General features: G+C 44.0%; 2 protein-coding genes across 2 annotated transcripts in view; one reads left to right on the forward strand and one right to left on the reverse strand.

Annotated features, from left to right (window-relative positions):
- The first annotated feature begins 288 nt into the window (after positions 1–288).
- Positions 289–4,329, forward strand: mtfr2 (mitochondrial fission regulator 2). Its single transcript, XM_083688472.1, has 7 exons — positions 289–434; positions 638–742; positions 937–1,067; positions 1,294–1,520; positions 1,704–1,998; positions 2,430–2,613; positions 3,183–4,329. Exons 1-7 carry the CDS (start codon positions 363–365, stop codon positions 3,225–3,227), a joined length of 1,059 nt encoding a protein of 352 aa, XP_083544598.1. The 5' UTR covers positions 289–362; the 3' UTR covers positions 3,228–4,329.
- A 3,631-nt stretch (positions 4,330–7,960) lies between these two features.
- The window catches only part of LOC310818426 (3',5'-cyclic-AMP phosphodiesterase 7B-like), a gene marked incomplete at its 3' end in the record, with an annotated part of 19,509 nt that continues 14,371 nt past the window's right edge, over positions 7,961–13,098 (reverse strand). The window contains exons 9-12 of the mRNA XM_083689371.1: positions 12,603–12,747; positions 8,734–8,830; positions 8,334–8,414; positions 7,961–8,196 (exon numbers count right to left, since the gene is read on the reverse strand). Coding sequence (XP_083545497.1) covers positions 7,961–8,196; positions 8,334–8,414; positions 8,734–8,830; positions 12,603–12,747 — 559 coding nt within the window. The remainder of the gene's footprint in view (positions 8,197–8,333; positions 8,415–8,733; positions 8,831–12,602; positions 12,748–13,098) is intronic.

A 13,098-nucleotide genomic window follows, 5' to 3' on the forward strand; every position in this document is an offset into this window, starting at 1 on the left:
ACTCGATTTAGCACGTTATTATACCGTCAGCAGATCCGTGTTTTGATGAAGCCTGTTGGGAGTGCTGCAGTGCTGTACCAGCTATCGCTGCAGCACGATTCTTATTTGTTACATAATTAGCAAGCCAGTCCCAACACATGTATGGCAGTATATTCCAGGCTGCATATTTTTTCGGATATTTGTTAATATTTATTATTTGTTCCGATTTTGCAACCTTTCATATGTTTCAGGTTTCAATGATGTCTTTATTATTTTGATTGGTCGCAACCCATGTGGACGGTTGGTGCATCGTTAAACGGAAAGCCAGCAGTCAGCACAAAGCCGGTTTGATACTGTCAGGCAAACACGAAGAAGTGCTTCCAATGTCTTTATTAGAAGACGTCTTAGATCTGCTGCGATCCGTCCTGGAATATTTCGGAGTACCTCCGGACATGGTAAGTTTGGTGTCAAATCAATGTCACTCTCATCAACCGACGTTTCCTCCAGGAATAGTCTTCACTGTTGTGTGTGTGTGTGTGTGTGTGTGTGTGTGTGTGTGTGTGTGTGTGTGTGTGTGTGTGTGTGTTAAACTATTTATCTTTCTTCTGTATGACAGATTTATGACTTAAATTAATTTATTAAATGAATGTCTCTCTAGCTGGTTCCAGTGTGGGAGAATCAGTTGTGTGGACAGTACAGGAGTCTTGTGCGTATGATCGGAACCAACCTCCCACTCAACCCCTCACCAAGGGTCCACTTCCAGGTATATATGGCTATTTGAGTGCATCTTGCTGGACACCAATACTGTCCTTACCCCAAACAGACTTTAGGGAGCTTTACACGATACAGGGCCGACCCGAACCATACTGTGCTGGCACAGATATTTTCCTTTCACATTGTCCTGTCCAGCACTCTGCTATGGTCAATGCGTAACCAGGCCATCCCATTTTTCCACAGATCCCGCTTCATACGTACAGGCCACATGGATACGTTGACGTTGACGTCGCCATGGATACCCCAGCCATCCCCACATTCGCTGATGTGCTGTGGATTGCAGAGGATGAGGGAGACAGCTTCGCAAAGATCAGGTAATAACAGACAGTAACAGGCTCCAGAATAGGGCCTTTACAACACATATATGAATATTGATTAGTGATATGGATCTAAATGGACAGATTAGATTTAGTAGATCATTGTTTGGGCCCATCTTTTTTCCTGGCTAGTTCACATGGTCAGGAAAAACTCTGGGCCCGAGTCACGATGTATCTGAAACGACTTTTTCCAATACGCTGTCTTCTCTGAATCTAATCTCAGGAACTGTGTGCGTCCGGTGAGGCGAGGCACGGTGGGTCTGAGTGTTGGGTCAGTGGCGGCACCTCCAGAGGAGATGGTCAGAGGCCGAGGGCTGGCAGTGGCGCTAGCCCAAAGAGGAGGTGTGCAGCTAGGGCAGAAGTCAGACCCCGAGGCCCTCAGGAAAATCTCCGCCCTGGAGGCAGAGCTGCTCAAACTACAAGCTCAGATCGCTATGATCGTCACCTCAGGTACACACACACATACACACAGATTTAACACTAGAACATTGTCCCCATGTTACCCCTACACCGTTATGATCAAGCTCACATATCAACAAGACACCTGAAGATTCCCCGTTCTAAAAATACAAGCACTGTTTGTCTCTCATTGCTCCCCTTCTTTTTCTCCTCCCTCCCTTCCGTGTCATCCAGGTCCAGCCCATTCCCAAAAGGCCCCGGGCACCCCCACACTGTCTCCTCCCCCCACCCCTGTCCTCACCTCCACCCCGCGCTGCCTTCCCCCCCCACCCCCTCCTCCTCCTCCTCCTCCTCCCGCCTGTCCCAACTCCTCTGTGGGGATCGTGTCCGCTATGGAGCTGGTTCGGCAGCGCAGGGCTGCCGGTAGATCCCACGCCCGGGGGGAGCCCCGGGATGAGTCCAAGGCGGTCCCCTCCATGCTGGACGTGCTGAAGAATCTGAACCAGGTCAAACTGCGCTCAGTCCTGAGGTAAGCACGGGTACAGTAAAGTGACCTGTGATGTCACTGATGTTACCCATTGACTCCCTCCCTGTTCTAGATGATGCAGTCACATGTCTGATTTACCTCCACAAGGGAGAAGCAAGCAAAACATTTTTCATACACTTTGTTCACCAGGTGACTTTTCTCATTTCTTCTCAACATCTCCGCTTCTGTTCTCTTCGACGGATGGCTTTAGAGCTAAGAGTTAATTTCTATGCGTTTTATCATAAAGTAGGCATTTTCTAGACAATACGTCTTAATTTGGGCTGAGGTTCTGAAACTTTGTAGCAGGGAGATCGCGGTAGGCAATAGATGTAAAGATGATGATGGTGTTATGAAGCTTTCAGGGAACACACTCCTTCACCTTTCTCCAACGTTGCCCCTGATTAAGTCTCCGTACTATTGTCCGCCCCCCCCAGATCACCGGGTGGAACGCCAGTGCGGAAGAGGCGGAGCAAAGGCCCAGCGTTGCTAAGCGACCCGGCCGCCATGATCGCCGAGGCTCTGAAGAGGAAGTTCGCCCAGCAACGCCACAATGACTCGTCCGACAAAGAGAACTGCTCGGCCGACCTCTCACCGTTCGGCAGCCCAGAGACGCCCTGCGTGAGTCACACACACACACACACACACACAAAAAACTCTTTAACATACAAACCTTAAATGACTCCAGTGCTGTTGAAAGCTAATCCAGTCAGGGATGTGGTTGTTAGAAGCCGTGTAGTATCCTCCTGACCAACCTCAGTGTAGGGAGAACCCCAAGGTGGAGCTTGGTTATCAAAACCGCCTCGCATTTATTCGTGTTCAAAGTGCACTAAAAATACCAAATAACAACACTTTCGCTTTTAACAGCCACGTCTTTGGCGATCAAAGATAGTTACTCTATCATTGCTAAATATCTGCTTTGCTTTGAAATGTTGACCAAGTTGTGGAACCGAGTCAACAAGGTGGCACAGCGCCCCTCTTAAAGTCTTTGGGGAGAACACTGCAGTTACTCTAACCTTCACCTTCACATACATTTATTTACCATAGGATCCCAGTGTAATGCAATGTCTCTGTTTGACAAACAGATGGCGCTGTTTCACTATTATCCTTTTCACTTCTTACCTGAACAAGAATAGTGACAATGAGGGGGTAACGGGGGTGGTGATGTTGCATTCCTATCGCTGTTTCAGATCCCCCAGCACACCAGACGTAGCCAGGGACGACTTCATCTGTGATGACTTGACCTGTGACCTCTCAGTTACCTCTGACTCCAAAGGTCAACCAAACCAGCAGCCAATCACATCGTCAAGCTGCCGTGCCTCCGACCAACTACTACTGCAAATGTCCGTAATATTTCTATGTTATTCTTTGTTTGTTGGCCTATTTTTTGTGAGTTTGCTTTCTTGCTTTTTCTACATTTTTCTGTCATGTTTTCGCAAGGTACTGTTATTTTTTAGGGTTGAATGTAATTTTGGTTCATGCAGTCATTTCTGTTGTTTATTTTGCTGTATATAAGATTTTTTTGGTACTGTACATTTTATTTGTTGTTTTGTACATTTTAATAATACCATGTTTATAATGGCTATGTTTGCTAATGACTTCCTGTCCCATGCAACGCCTCTTTATTTAACAGGAAAGTTTTTTGGGAAATCTGTAATAATGTTTGTATGCGCAGGGTTATTAGTAGCTTATAATTGCTGCTCCCGCCATGAAGTTTCTCCTGAAGTTTCTCCTTTCTAATTCCCTATTTAGAAGACGTACTTGTCTCTTATGAGTATTTGGAATTACATTCTAGTGTGGGTATTGACACTCAAATCTACTTCTATTCTATGCAACGTCTATATTTTTCTGTTCTTTTGCTGCTCTCTCTGTCAAATTGCACTGACTAAACCAATGCATGTCAAACGAAAGGTTCACTTATTTACTTCCTGAATGCTCCCTGAAAAGGGTGCCCATTTCCAAATTGACCTCCAGCCCTTACCTGACACTTTTTTTTTTAGCTTGGATAAGCATATGGTGAAAATTTCAGGGACAAGTGTCTTGGTCTAAGGTGTGTAGGGGTCATTTAGAAGTGGGCGCTCTATGTATTGTAGGGCTTGGGAGCAATAATACACTGTCTTTTTTGTTATTTTGAATTCACAGTTTGTACTCTGTAGCAACTGAGAACATAAACATCCACCCACTCTAGCTCTTGCTTTCTCATAGGGGAGGGTAAGGCGGGGAGGATGCTATGCTACAAGTGATGGGTCTCTTGGCAGGCAGAAAGAATTCCCAGGCGTGTGTGTGTGTGAGAGAGAGAGAGAGAGAGAGAGAGAGAGAGAGAGAGAGAGAGAGAGAGAGAGAGAGAGAGAGAGAGAGAGAGAGAGAGAGAGAGAGAGAGAGAGAGAGAGAGAGAGAGAGAGAGAGAGAGAGAGAGAGAGAGAGAGAGAGAGAGAGAGAGAGAGAGAGAGAGAGAGAGAGAGAGAGAGAGAGAGAGAGAGAGAGAGATTTCAAATGTCTGTGTGTGTTGAGGGGAGACATTGCATTCACTCCACAGTGAACTGTTAATCGTCATAGTTTGGCCTCAAGGGAAAGACGACCCACTGTCTTTTATCTCTCTCACTCCCACTCTTCCCTCTTTCCACACCCCTGTCCCAGAGAGAGATAGCTATGGAGATGATTTGGCTCTCACAAAACTTTAGAAAAGGGAGTCTATGGTCCTGCTCTCCTCCATTAGTTGGCAGAAGAAGTGAAATAACAGGGTCTTTGAAGAGATATCCTCCACCTCTCCTCCTACGGGAGGCTTAGATAAGACTACCATGTCAAGGCCATGGCTGTCGAGGAGTTCTAATTCAGTCCTGTAACTCCTGTCAAACTCCTGTCCTGTATGTCTTGTAAAACACGTCTATCCAATAACAAAGTATGTTATGTGGTCACCGCTCATCTGATTTGTTCAGCTCTCATTTTTCAAACAGAATAAACAATTATCTGAAAAAAAATTCAGACATTCTTTTGTGATGGTGTTTGAGGTTGTGAAGTCAGAGAGAGTTAGCCAGATATGGTTTAACTCAAGTGTGAGGGAGTGACTTATTGCAGTTTGTTAAGAACAACAGTAGCTTTATTGATCACAGTGCTCAAAGGTTGGTGGTAGAAGAAACACTCTCAGTAAGGAAGTCCTAGATTATTAATGACAATAACAGCAAAGACAACCTTTTGCAGCATCAGAACCTTAACACACACTACGTCATTATACGATTACTTAATGGACTTAAAATATACATTGTTGTCAGTTCCTGCTATCTAGACCTGTGACATTCACCTCATCTATTACAAGTAACAGTATTAGAGGTGGTAGGCTCTCTAGAGCTGTTAGAACTGTGCCACCATCGTACATACAGTATCACAGTGCCAGCGTTCCAAATGAAAAACGGTATCAAACTCAAATTGTCAACGTTAGAAGCGTCAGGAACTATAAGCGTTCTATGGCCATAACAGTCATAGTTTCCATGTGTGTTTTTACGTCACTCAATATTCAAAAACCTCATTCAAAAACCTTTCCCGCCACGATGTCTCCCACCTTTAACACAAATATGACATTTTTTGATTGATCAGGGCAGCATATATATATATATATATATACTGTATTTGGAATCCAATGAAATAGGATCTCCACAAAAAATGCTCTCCACAACACTTTTTACTTGAACGTTTTGTATGATCGCTTTTTGTGAGTTTTGACTATAACCCAGGAGGTCAACAGGCCGTGGCTGAAAGCTTTCTGAATGACCCTTCCTGTACGGAGAGCAGCAGGTTAGAGGAGGAGGAGTGGTGAGATTGTCCTTACAGAGGTGAAGTCTGGGATATCCTGCTGTTTGCCCATCACAGTCGCTATTACGTAACCTGCTGTTTCATATATTTAAAAAAACAACGTCAGTTAAATACAGTACAGTAATAATATAACTGGTTATATTCTCCCTCCATAGGCCGACAGGCTAATGTAAGGAGAAGGAGTTAGAAACAAAAGAGAAATGAGAATGTTATTGCAGTCTGTTTAAATGGACATGGTCACAATATAACAAAGATAGACCTTCAGATATTTGGAGTTTGCCCAATTATCTTCCATGTTGGCTAGCATCAACCACACACTGCCTGCATGGACTAATTACTACTATGTAAAATTACAGCAACATTTAGGGCAGGGGTCTTCAACTGGTGGCCCGCAGGTCAGATCCGGCCCATGAACCAATTGTAGCTTTGTCCTCATCATGGACTATCACATATGAATTCATCTTATTTCTGTACAGATTACTATTAGGAATACAGTGGTGGCTTAAAATTGTTGAAAAACAACTTGCAGAATATTCAAAACACTAACATTGATACAGTCATGTAAAGCACGTGAGCTATGGCACATAGTCAGTTATAATACAGGATATAAAAAACATTTTATTTTTATAATATATGGAATGATGAGGTTACAGTAACAGTAATAATTGTACAATATCAGAAAGAGTAAATGGTATTTGTTAAGACAGTTTGATCTTACTGCTGCGGCGGTCACTGTGTTGAGTGACCCTGACATTAAAGGCAAACTTCCTCATTTGGCGAAAATGTGTTTGAGAATCGACCAAAAATGGTTGTATAATGATATACTTGACATGTCTATTTTCAATTTAAAATGTTCGATTTTGACTGGAGGGGGTCTTTAAAGGCAAACTTCCTAATTTGGGAAAAATGCTCAATGACTAACGTCACATGAATACATATTTTTCATATTTCTGCTTGAAAAGTAGACATTTCACTGAAACCTTTAATATGTTCAGATTAAAACAGAGGATGCTTTCGCGCTCTTAGTAAATGAGGTGAGTTTACGCTTGTCATTTCCACCAGCGTCAAGCCTTTGAAACCTTTTTTTCTAAAGCTAGCTGTGTGTGAACACAATAGTGCATATACTTACTCTGAAATTTAACAGTTTGATATTTGAAAAAGAATATGAATAACCACACACTGACCGTGTGTTCAATTGACAGAGAAAGTAAGGCTTCGTGAGGTTGTGTGATCTCTTCACAAATAGAAAAGAGTGTCTTGATAAGAGGGAATAAGTCTCCCATGGTCTATATAGAGTACAAGGACAATTCTCAGGTTTTGGCATGTGAACTGGTGGATTCATATTTACAAAATACACAGAGAAATAGGATTTTCCACCTGGGCCTTTTCATCATCAAGCCCCATTATGGCTCCAAGCGTGGTCAGCTTGCCTATTTGGGTCAGAAATCCATTCATTCAGTCTAGTCTTAAAGTTTGCATATAACATATGACATATTATAGTTTACAGTCAAATTAAGTGCCAGATTAAAAACGCACTTTAGTGAGAAGTTGACAAACTCAATCAATTATCATCCAATAGAAGCGCAAGTTTTAAAAAAGGAAAAGAGTTTAAAGCGTCTGTTTAAAAGAGCCTCAAAAAGTTTAGATTAGTATATATTATTTTAAAAAGTCTTTAAAAGTGTCTGTAGCTTCTCCCCAGTGCAGTCCAGCTGCCTTATATATATTTGGCTTTTTGTTCGGACTTCCGATCAGAAGACATATCCCTCCCTCAGTCTTTTACAGTCTGGCGTTTTGGCAAGATGATCATTCTTAAATGACCTGTGATCATTCTTAAATGTCTCCTTCATGGCAATATCCAACCTGCCTTTCCACAAACCCTCTTGGCATCAACCTAGGGAGACATAAGATGGACATTCATCATGTCGGCCATCTTTGTTTAAGCCTGTCCATCTCTCTCCTCTTGCCTTCTCCTTTGCCATTTGGCTGCAGTGCCACATTCCTCCACATCAGGGGAGAGCGCTATAACTCCGGTCAGACCAGGGCACCTCTTCCACTGCTCCCATTACAGAGCCTGTATAAGGGATGGGAGCGGACAAGGCAGGAGTTAATAAATCCTCCTCTCCTCCATTAGATTAGCAGAAGAAGTGAAGTAACAGGGTCTTTAAGGGATATCCTCCACCTCTCCCTCTCCTCCTCCCCCCTCAGGCTCCTCTGTGATCGGGGGGCTGGGACTGCGACGCCCCCCAGTGGGAGGGAGGTCTTGTGATGTGTGGCGTAGTCGGCGCCACTGGTCCCTGTTCTTGCCCAGGTGGCCCATCATGCTGTGGGTGAGGGAGCTTGGCTCTGTGAAGCGCTGCCACTCCTCGAACAGAGGCTCCACAATGTAGGAGATGAAGCCTGGGAAAGAAGAAAGGAGAGGAGAGGGTGTTAGGGAAAATACTGTGTGTGTGTGTGTGTGTGTGTGTGTGTGTGTGTGTGTGTGTGTGTGTGGGTGTGTGGGTGGGTGGGTGGGTGGGTGTGTTTGTGTGGCTCACCTATCTGGATGGCAGGAATAGAGTCAGATTTCTGGTTACACAGAGGACTGACCTCCAGGTCAAACTTCCTCTCCAGGTCACCTGTCAGGTCAAAGGTCAAAGAGAACAGGAACAGGTCAGACAAAAAGAGGAGGGGAGAGTTCATGAACAATAAAACCACTGAACCAAACCATGGGTGAAATAACATAGCTGTTAATAGGGAATACCAGCTAATTAACAATAGGGGGCGCCATTGTAGAGACAAATGCTGTGAAGGGTAAGTATCATGAGAATAGAAACTCAGTCATTTGTACAACATCATGAACCCCTACAAAACAGAGTGTATGAGAGAGAGTGTGTGTGTGTATGTGTGTGTGTGTGTGTGTGTGTGTGGGTGTGTGTATGAAGGTAAAATCATCACCCTGTCTGTAGAACTCCTCACACACTCTCTCACTCCACTGCCGGCTCAGCTCCCACACGCGACACGGGTTACAGATGTCTGCACACTTCAGAGCAATCTGGTGGAGAGAGTGATGTTTATTACAGTCTTATAGTGTGTTTATTATGATGTTATAGTGGTGTTTATATCATTGGTACCACCATGCATAGGCCAACTTACCAGCAGAGAATTTTCCCTCAAACATCAGGTATGCTCCCATAAATGTACAAATCCAGTGTTGGATAAACCAGAAACATTCTGTAAACATTGTGCTTCTGTTTCAGAAAATATTGAAGTTGAGATACATGTAAATTCATTTATCTCTCTCACAACAAGGAAGTACTATTATGTGTGAGGTCCATTTAATTGAATTGATGCCGTGTCATTGTTTACAAACTACAGTACTGCCTTGGCACACAAGTCTGATTCTAGAATCTATCTTTGAGGGTGGTGGAATTGGTAGTTGTACATTTCTAAAACCATTTGGTGAATTTATTTGATCTTGAGAGAAGGAGCTACTGTGTCAACACTGCAATGAAGATAGATTAAATTCTGAAGCCCTCAGACTGAAACTGAACACCTTTCAAGTTTAATTAACTCCCTTTCTGTGCTACTACAAATTCATCCACTTCAAACCCACAAGCTCAAACACAGTTAAAACATTTAATTTGATCAGAAAAGTTCAAAGTTGACAGACTAAGTCTGTTGTGCATTGTCCAGTATGGATAACTGCAATATGTCACACTTTATTTGTATAGTCCCATATAGATGATTTACAGTTTCTCAAACTATCAACAAACTATCAAGTGCAACTCTGTTGATATGCAACAATTTGGGTCAGATTATTAATATTACAGTATGCTTTGTTTTTAACCATACAGAGACAAATATTTCCTTCATATTGTAACTGCAAACCTATAGGCTCTACAGGGACAATGACAGCTTTTAGGGAAGAAGTAGAGCGAGTGGCCATATAAGTGAAATTAATATCTTTCTGTGTTTGATATGTCTGTATGTATGGTGTAGGGAGTAGTTATGGTTACTACAGAGCATGATGTCATAGAGAGTCATGATGTCATAATGGGGTTGTCAGGTGATATTCTAGAAGGTGAGATTAGAACAACAGATGGGTTTACCAGTTAGTCCTGAGACACTGAAGAGGTCAGGTGAGTCAGATATCTTTGCATAGTGCTTATAACTCATCTAGGAGGAAATTTGATTAGGCTTTTGATTGATGTACCGTCATTGCTCTGCTCCTATTATGGGTTACTAAGGATCAAATTGTGACAAAAATGTGTTAGAAATTGGTATTGTATTTATTTATTTAGCCAGATGTTTATGCTGTATGTGTATTCCATATTCTTACGGGATTTGCACTTTTACAATCCTTCTCTCTAAAGAAGATTGACTATGGAGGAGTGGAGGAGTGAGGGTCAGGAGGACTGGTGTTACAGTGAGGAGCTGGGCCTGCTACAGCAGCAGAAGGAGAGAAGGCTGGAGAGAATATGCAGACGGATGAGAGAAATGCCACGAAAGATCCAACTGTTTGTGGGAGGAATAAGGAGGGATGGAATGAGAGGAAGAGAGAAGGGGTATGAAAGGCTGGAAGAGGAGAGAGAGAAAAGAGAGATGAAGAAGGAGATGGAGAGAGTGACAATGAAACAGCGGAGGATGAAGGAGGAGTGGGAAAAGAAGGAGAGAGAGGTGAGGGAGATGGAGGAGAGGAAAAGAGGAGAGAGGATGAGGAAGAAGGGGGAGAGGAAGAAGCAGGAGGAGAGATGGGAGATGGAGGGAGAGAAGTTGGTGGTGCAGGAGATGAGAGCGAGTGATAGAGAGAGAGAACTGGAGGAGGAGAAGGAGAGGATTCAGAGACTGATGGTCATCCAGAGGGAGAGAGAGGAGGAGATATACCAGATGGAGAGATCGGGATGGAGGAGTGTGGAGGGATGCCAAGACTGGACCGGGGAAGAGAGAGAAATCCTGAAGGAAGAGCTCTGGAGGGAGGTAGAGGGAAGGAGGGAGGAAAAAAGAAGACAAAAGACAACCAAAAGGAGAGCGACCAATCAACTCAGCCTGCAGGAGAGGTTGAGCAATAACAAGAGAGAAGAAAAGAAGGAGAGGAAAGAGCTGTTCCCCGGACGCAAGACAGAGATGAACAAACAGGACAAACACAAAACAAGTGAAAAAAGAAAGAGAGAGCTACCGATGATAGAGCAGGAGGAGAGAAAGAAACCCGTTGAACTGGAGAGAATGATGCAACAGCAGAGGAAGGAAGAGGAGGACAACAGAGAAAGAGGAGAGAGGAGAAGGAGAGAGGATGAAAAGACACTCGTGAAAGAGGAGGAGGAGAAAACAAGCAGGGAAGAAGTGATACAGGAGATGGTGATGCAAGAGACAGAGAGAACAATTGAGGAGAGCAGGAGGAGAGACGGAGAGGAGAGAGAGAAAGAGGAGGAGAGGAGAAAAGGAGAGCTGGGGGAGGGGAGACAGCAGGGGGAGAGGGGGAGAAAGATGGAGGAGGAGGAGGAGGAGAGGAGAGCAGAGGAAGAAATGAGAAGGAGAGAGCTGGAGGTGATGAGACTGCAATATGACAGAAAAGAGATGGAGAGACAAATGGAGAGACAAACTGAAAAAGAGAGAAAAGTAGAGGAAGAGAGAAATACAGACACTGAAGAAAAAAAGGAGAAGAGAGAGAAAGAGGAAGGCGGAACGAGGGAAAAGGCAGAGGAGAGGAGAGCACAGGTGCTGGAGGAGTGTGTACCACAACAGGAGAGAAAGAGGAAGGAGGAAAGAAAGAGAGGGACAGAAAAACAGACTGAGGAAGAGGAGGATGACCTGAGAAGTGATGAAGAGCGGTCAGAGACAAGACACAGTGAAGGTGAATTAACTTCCAATAATGACGACTGTGCAAGTGGTGTCAAAACAACAGAAGAAGTAGAGGAAGAAAGAAGTCCTGAGAAGAGGAGAGAGAAGAGAGTGGAAGAATGGACAGATAGTGGCGATGGCGTGAATGAGGATAGAAAACAAAAGGATGAAGATAAAGAGGGGAGTGAAGAAAAGAGAGGTGACTCCCGGCGTGAGGGGGTGACAGACACGAGTGATATGGAATGGACAGATAGTAACGACAGAGAGAATGTCCAAAGAATGATGACATTTGGGTGCACTACCCTTTTAAAAGCGACTAAAAAGACAACCAAAAAAGACAGAGGGCGGCAAAACGAAAAGACGAAGAATGGACAGATTGAAAAGGTAAGAGGCGGCTGGTGCGATGATTAACTGTTTGATAGGTTGGTCAATAGATGGTAGATTGATTCAGATTGATTCAGTTTTTGACCCTCTCTCTCTCTCCCTCTCTCTCTCTCTCTCTCTCTCCCTCTCTCTCTCTCCCTCTCTCTCTCTCCCTCTCTCTCTCTCTCTCTCTCTCTCTCTCTCTCTATCTCAGATGTCTCCATCTTTGCAGCTGTGCAAAAGGGTTTTGCGAAAAACACGAGTGGATGAACAGTCAGGAGGATTCAGAGGTGAGACTGTGGACGATTCAGACACACAAGGACGCCAGCTGAGAACTGTTTTTAAACAACACAATCAATTCCACTAACAAGAATACTCTATTCTTACTTTTGGTGTCATTCTGGCTGACACTCAATCCTTTATATATAACTTGATAACTTGAACATTATTATGAAAAAATAAAAAAACAAATCTTAGCTTTGTGTGTTTTTATGGGTCATATCCTGTAGTCCTGTGTGTGTGTGTATGTGTGTGTGTGTGTGTGTGTGTGTGTGTGTGTGTGTGTGTGTGTGTGTGTGTGTGTGTGTGTGTGTGTGTGTGTGTGTGTGTGTGTGTGTGTGTACCTGCAGAGTGAAGTGCCTGTGCTCTGCGTTCTCCAGGTTCAGGTCTTGGTTGTCTAGATGTTCTCTGAAGGTTGTAAGGAACTCGTTTTGACGGCTGATATCTGTGGCCAGGATGAGTGAACCCAGCTGCTGTTCCATGGCCTGCCTGTAGGGGCAGATAGGGCAGCAGAGCACAGAAATAGGGACTTAGTCAATGGGGTGAAACATATTGAGAGCTGCAGATAGAAATGTAGCGTATAGTATGTGTGTATGTGTGGTGTGTGTGTGTGTGTGTGTGTGTGTGTGTGTGTGTGTGTGAGATATGTGCGTCTGTGTGTATGTGTGTGTGCGTCTGTGTGTGTGTGTGCTGTGTGTGTGTCTGGTGTGTGTGTGTGTGGTGTGTGCTTCTGTGTGTGTGTGTGGTGTGTGCTTCTGTGTGTGTGTGTGTGTGTGTGTGTGTGTGTGTGTGTGTGTGTGTGTGTGTGTGTGTGTGTGTGTGTGTGTGTGTGTGTGTGTG

This window comes from Argentina silus (genome assembly GCF_951799395.1).
Source record: "Argentina silus genome assembly, chromosome: 17".
NCBI classification, from domain to species: domain Eukaryota; kingdom Metazoa; phylum Chordata; class Actinopteri; order Argentiniformes; family Argentinidae; genus Argentina; species Argentina silus.

Excerpts from the sequence above, each read along its gene's own strand:
- mtfr2 (XM_083688472.1), top strand. The coding sequence starts at position 363 with ATGTCTTTATTAGAAGACGTCTTAGATCTGCTGCGATCCGTCCTGGAA. Across the intron at positions 435-637 it reads TCGGAGTACCTCCGGACATG|CTGGTTCCAGTGTGGGAGAA; the intron begins GTAAGTTTGGTG and ends ATGTCTCTCTAG. Across the intron at positions 2,614-3,182 it reads GCAGCCCAGAGACGCCCTGC|ATCCCCCAGCACACCAGACG; the intron begins GTGAGTCACACA and ends TCGCTGTTTCAG.